At 42.0% G+C, this 6642-nt stretch overlaps 1 protein-coding gene across 9 annotated transcripts in view; it reads right to left on the bottom strand.

Annotated features, from left to right (window-relative positions):
* The window catches only part of BEND7 (BEN domain containing 7), an 84429-nt gene extending 77809 nt beyond the window's left edge, over positions 1 to 6620 (bottom strand). For 3 of the 9 annotated variants that reach the window (XM_023734345.1, XM_023734346.1, XM_023734352.1), the window contains exons 1-2: positions 6022 to 6117; positions 3624 to 3707 (exon numbers count right to left, since the gene is read on the bottom strand). In XM_023734345.1, the coding sequence (XP_023590113.1) occupies positions 3624 to 3707; positions 6022 to 6082 (145 nt within the window). In that variant the 5' untranslated portion in view covers positions 6083 to 6117. Of the gene's footprint in view, positions 1 to 3623; positions 5395 to 6021; positions 6118 to 6432 lie in introns of those variants that run through there. The other 6 variants (XM_023734347.1, XM_023734348.1, XM_023734350.1 and 3 more) reach the window with 3 other exon arrangements.
* Positions 6621 to 6642: the final 22 nt, after the last annotated feature.

Genomic DNA, 6642 nt, shown 5'->3' with positions numbered 1-6642 from the left:
CGATCCAGCAATGCTACTCCTAAGAATATAGCCTAGAGAAATAAGAGCCGTCACACGAATAGACATATGCACACCGATGTTCACTGCAGCACTGTTCACAAGAGCAAAAAGATGGAAACAACTTAGATGCCCATCAACAGATGAACGGATGAACAAACTATCGTACATACACACAATGGAGTACTATGCAGTGATAAAGAACAATGATGAATCTGTGAAGTATCTCCCAACATGGATGAATCTGGAGGGTATTATGCTGAGAGAAATAAGTCAATCACAAAAAGGACAAATATTGTATGAGACCACTAGTATAAAAACTTATGAAAAGGTTTACACATGAAAAGAAACAATCTTTGATGGTTACGATGGAGGGAAAGCGTTGGGGTGGAAAAACACTAAATAGACAATGGGTGGTAAGTGGTTAACTTTTTTGAAGGGTAATACAATACACAATACTGGGGAAGCCAGCACAACTTTTTCAGGTTAAGGTCATGGAAGTCGGAAGCTCCATGTGGACAAATCCAAATTCCCTGAGGGACCAAATTACTGGGCTGAGGACTGTGGGGACCATGGTCTCAGGGAACAAACATCTAGCTCAACTGGCATAGCATACTTTATAAAGAAAATGTTCTACATTCAACTTTAGTGAGCAGCGTCTGGGGTCTTAAAAGCCTGTGAGTGGCCACCTAACATACTCCACTGGTCTCACCCCTTCAGGAGCAAGGGAAAATGAAAAAAACTAAAGACAAAAGGGAAAGATTAGTTCAAAGGACTAATAGACACAACTACCATGGCGTCCACCAGACTGAGTCTAGTACAACCAGATGGTGCCTGGCTACCACCACTGACTGCTCTGACAGGGATCATAACAGAGGGTCCGGGACAGAGCTGGAGAAAAATGTAGAACAAAATTCTAACTCAAAAAAAAGAGCAGACTTACTGGCCTGACGGAGCCTGGAGAAACCCTGAGAATATGGCCCCTGAACACCCTTTTAGCTTAACAATAAAGTCGCTCCTGAGATTCACCTTTTAGCCAAAGATTAGACAGGCCCATAGGACAAAACGAGACTATAGGGGCACACCAGCCCAGGGTAAAGGACTAGAAAGCAGGAGGGGAAAGGAAAGCTGGTAATAGGGAACCCAAGGCCAAGAAGGGAGAGTACTGACATGTCATGGGGTTGTTAACTAATGTCATAAAACAATATGTATACTGTTTAATGAGAAGCTAGTTTGGTCTGTAAACCTTCATCTAAAGTACAATTTTAAAAAAAAGGTAACACATGTCTTAACACAGAAAATACTATACAATATCTGCAGAGCCATGTTTTAGTACAGAAGTACACATGAAACAGTTGTTTTGGTATTCTAGTAACAAACTCCGTTTGATGTCATAAACCTCATACAGAACTCTACACCACAATAAGTAAGACCCTAGTAAATTCCAAAAGAGGCATAATTTAAATCTATGTTTTGAGAAGAGTAACTATAAACTAAGAAAGTCCACGTTATAACATTGTCAATGACAAAAAATCTAAATTTCAGATGCCATCGGTAAAATACTGATATTTTGCTCTAGAAATTATGTTTGTGTAGTTATTTGTTCTTCCACTATTTTTTTAATTGACCTGGAGATCACAAAATAAAAATATTCTTTGGGAATTTTATTACTTTCCCCATCATAAGCAAGAGACTGAGGAATAACCCACAGCCCACACTGCTATGCTGCTAAATTTTTGTCTCTTGATATCTAAAGTCTTTTTGACCGATAACTTTGAAAACTTATGCCAAGCCTAGTCTTTTGATATTCTCATATTTTCTTGGTCACGGGCTGGGAAAGCAGCAATACCTGCCACCTTTGGAAGTGTACATTTTCTTGAATTCTGAGCACTAGCATCCTCCTGTTCTTCAGCTCCCACTTTCTCATACTCAAAACTAAGTGACTGTATAGCAACATTACTGTTTTCCAAGTACACAACAGAAAAGGGGAAAAAAGCCTGCTTCTTTGGAAAATAACTAAATCAAAGACACGATGTACCATTCTTAAGATAAATGTAAATTTTCTACTGAGGCAAATTCTTCATTTCAAATGGCAAAATCAGAATTCCAACCGATGAAGTTTAGGGAACTGAAAAGAATACAGTCCAAGAAGATTCTCTTTCTGGGTTGCAGCATTTCACTTGATTATTAACCTTTGGATTTTTTTTAACCTTTGGGTTTTTTGTTATCTTAACAACAGTGAACAGGTGGTGAGAGCAGTGCTGCCCTGAGTAATATTCTCTACCTCACTGGAAATATCTATACACCTTCAATGATCACTTGTGTAAGAAATATTTCCCTCCTACTTTGCTTAAGTATCTATTTGATTTCTTTTCGCTCCTTTGCAACCCCACCCTTTCTCTTCCTTAAAGCAGAACATAGAGATCCAGGTGATAGAACACTACACCCTTTGGCTTTCACGTTGCTTAACTGGAAGCACTACGCCCTGGGTCTACGTGGCAATCCTGCTTCCCTAAGTCCTATCAGTTCTTCCCTGTGATATGACAATTCTTGCCCTTGCTTTTAATGACTCTTGCCCTGACTTTCTCATTTTCTGCTTCCTGGTTGTGCAGCTTCCAGCCCTCATTCTACTAAGGGTGCAGAGGTGTCCAGAATGGGTAAGGCTGAAGCTAAATGCCACCATTTACTCTTCACTACTATTTTATGGGTAATTCACTCTACTGGCAAAATCCTAAGTGGTTTAAGTTTAGGCTCACAGTTTGCAAATCAAAAACCACGTATCTTAGGTTCTTCACGTACAGTATTTGTACCAAAAACTACACGTGGAAAGAGAGGCAACATTTTTGGCTACCTACCCATCCATCACCATCATGTAGCTACACTTGTCTAACGGACTCAGAGATGCTGCTTTTGCTCCACTTGTCCCTGAGGTGAACTGGGAATGAGGACAGTAAGGGAAAAGCATGGCTGTGGCTGGTCTCTCTGACCAAAAATGTTGGTGTGAAATGAACACAAAGCCATGAAAATGAGGAGCTGCTCAGTGGTAACTAGGACTACCAAGAAGTGGTTAGACAGGCAATCACACTTTTATTTTCCTTATGCTTTCTGACTTTAGATTTAATTTAATTTTGTCATGGCAGGATTAGCAACCAGGCCACAGAGGTGAAGGGACGTTGTAATAAGACAGCACATTAATCCTCTATCCCACCCAAGGCAGAAGCAAACCAAACAAATAGCAGCTTCCTGGAAATTGAATTTCTGTTATCCAGATGTCAAAGATGTAATACCCCAATTACACAAACTATTGCCAGTGAAGCATGCCAGCGAATATGCAATGTAAATGGGGTGAGCACAGAGCCATAAAACTGCACAGTCAGCATCTGGCTCTGTGAGTGAGTGATAATTAGCACTGTGTGTAGACACTAATAAACATTTATGTCTGAAATTACAACTTTTAGCAATGTTAATAAGGGATATATTGGCAATTTGTAAAATAAAAGGTCTTGAAAAGTGTCATACATTAAGCAATGGCAGGCATTTCCCGTTCTTGCACAATCTTTTTTTTTCTTCCTAATTGCAAATGGCCACGCTATTTTGCTGAGAAATTAATTGACATAAGAACCTACCTAAAAAAATGGGTTGTGTCTCTTTGGCCTCCCCATTAACATCACTGCTGAATTCTGAGATCGTATATACCTCATGGTGATAATCTGGGATGAGAAAACAACCAAAAATTAGAATTTTAATGACCTGCAAGATATGAATAAGCAATAGACTAGAATCCCAATAAAGACTAGAAGCATAATCTATGCTTTAATTTATAAATATAGTTTCCAAGAACCCAGTAAACCATAGACTTGTAGTCAATAATAATCCCTAAAAACTTCGCTTACTCTGAGGAAAGTATGCAACGTTGAAATACTACTTTGACTTCAGAAAACAGCTTTGCTCGATCATATAGTTTTCCCAGTAATTTGGCCTGCAGATGCCAATTATTAAGCTTCTTTCATTTCAGAGTATGTTTATACGGAAAAGAAAAACCTCACCCAATCACAGGCCAGGGGAGGTTTCCAAATTTATCTCCACAACGCGTTTTCTTGGGCCTACCAACTGTTTTAGAGCTACCTGGCACTCTTTCAGTTTTCTCAGTTTACTCAAAAAAAAAAAAACTGCCATCGTTAAGCAGTTTAAAGGTGAGCACACATGAAAAATACTGATTTGTTATTTCAAATATAGTATAATTTGGATAAGAAAGCAAGATTCTCATCTTTCACACAAGTGAACCTTTTGCATTCAGCTACTGCACTTTAATATGCAATCGCTTATTTTCTAAAAATGCACCTGCAGAGCATAGAGAAGAATCAGACCGATAATTTAAAAAAAGAAAAAGAAAAAACTTGCTACGTCAGTCAAACATTAAAGTACATTATTTTACAAGCTTTTCTCTCGTGGCTTCTGTGCTTTGGCAATCTCCTATTTCTAAAAAGTAGGAACACCTAGGCATGAAGATATACATTCTTTCATAACAGCTCTTCCCTTTTTGGCCTTAGACCTCACAGGTCAACGTCTATAAAACTACTCTCACTCTTAAGATAAAGTAGTAAGTTCCCTAAGGTCATAAATATAAAAGCAGCCTACATTCCTGAACGAATCAGACAGCACCAACAGGCTAGTCACATATGGAGAAACTTTTATTAAAGTACAAGTAATTGAGTAATCAGTACTGTCGAAAAAATTTTATATAGAAAGTGGAAAGAGCCAAATATTTTGAATATATAAAACTATTTTAGGCTCTTCCATTAAGGTGTCCAAACTAAATTTGGGGGAAAGAGATATGATTAGATCTTCAAAATGTCTATAATCAAACCATTTTCAGACTAAACGAATGTAGGCTTTATGGAATACACATCAGTTAGCTTAGCTTACTTTAAAAAACGCTATTATTTGCAATAGCCCTCTAATTTTCATCAGTTTATATGTGACTTCCCCAGGTGGTTAAAACAATCGTTTTTGCTCTCTACTCTGATGTCAATGCTAGATAAAACACCAGAGGAAAAGTGGATAGGTCTGTGGTTTTGTCTGGCCCTCAGTTTGATTCAAAGAAGATATTTAAACAGGGTGGTTCTAAACTCAATATTAGAACTTGTGACATGACAATGAAAAAAGTCACCTGCCTCCAATTTAAGAAGACACAATGCATTTTGAGAGACATATTTGTATGTCTTTAGTTCTCATCATTTTTAAAAAAGTCTAATCAGGAAAATAAAGATTCTAACAAGCAACTAAACAGACAGACATTACTGTATACAACTTTACCCTCCTCTAATAAAATAACCAAAGCTCAAAGGCTGTGTTATACACCTGTTAAATGATCAGGAACTAGAAGGGTTTTTTTTTTTTTTTTTTTCCCCCTGTGAGATAGTTATCCGACTGGTAAGTGATCTACTCTAAAATATTTTTCCAACCCAAATCACATATCTAGAAAACATGTTGGATGTCAACAATTCTTATCTGGGCTTGTACACCTAATGAGCTTTTTTCCTTCTTCTTAAAAGAACCACCACCTTCTTTCTTTCTCTTTGGGGGGAAAAAAAAATCATTCGTCCGGATTCGTACGAGCACGGCCTCAAGAAAAGGCAACTCTCCCCCACCCCCCAACCTAGCCACAGGAGTGGAATACCAAAGAAGGCTCTTTGCTCCCCAAGTGTCATTGTTTGCTAATTTCCTGATATGCCTCCGACTTGTTTACGTTAAATAACATCCTGCCTCCCCCCCCGCACAACTTTCCTCGCGGCCGGGCTTTAGCGGCTGCAGCCCCCTCCGCCGCGGCCCCTCCTCCGACACCTCACTTGGGAGGGGAGTTTGGGGGTCCAGGAAGACAAGCCCCCGGAGTTGAAGCCCGCCGCCGAGGGCGAGGGGCCGCGGGGCCCGGTGCGGGGATGTTTACGCCGCGCGAAGTCCTTTCTCCCGCCGCCGGCGCCGACCCGCACGACCCCTGGCCCCCGCCCCTGGCCCGCCGCTTACCTCGGTTCACCAGTTTGAAGCTTTGGGATTTCCTGCTTCTTTTCCTTTCGGAGAACTCCATGGTGCTGGGAAGGAGGAAGAAGGCAGGGAATGCGGCCGGGGAGAGGGAGCGGGAGGGAGGCGAAAGGGCGAGAGGGGAGGCGGCGGCTGAGGCTGAGGCGGCGGCGGCGGCGGCAGCGGCAGCAGCAGCACTGGCTCTTGTCACCCAGCAGCGGGAGCAGCCAGGACCAAGGTCCGTCTCTTTAATCAGCAGAGAAGGGGTGGGGGGGGGGGAGGAAAGGAAAGGAAAAAACCACCTCGAACGAACTCGTGTGCTTCAGCTTTCGGGTCTCGGTAGGGGGCGGTTTCCCAGGGAGAAGTTGCCCTCTCCTCTTCACCGCCTCCCCGTGTCCTAAACACACACCCCCTTACCCTTTTTAATTTCTTTTTTCTTTTTAAAAACGCATCCGAAGCTGAACTTTCCGTTGGGGACCGAGTTGGCGACAGGGTGTGAGGCGGGGAAGAGCGCGTTGCCGGCCGGGGTCTGATCCTGCCGGCGCCCCTGAGGCGCTCGCAGCGGGCCGGCCTGGGCAGAGCCTCCCGGACGTGGCGGCGGCTGCGGCGGCAGCGGCCGAGGCGAGC

Source organism: Trichechus manatus, unplaced genomic scaffold (genome assembly GCF_000243295.1).
Source record: "Trichechus manatus latirostris isolate Lorelei unplaced genomic scaffold, TriManLat1.0 scaffold00067, whole genome shotgun sequence".
Taxonomy (NCBI): domain Eukaryota; kingdom Metazoa; phylum Chordata; class Mammalia; order Sirenia; family Trichechidae; genus Trichechus; species Trichechus manatus.
Note: the sequence above shows the minus strand (reverse complement) of the source record. Positions and strands in the feature narration are given on the sequence as shown.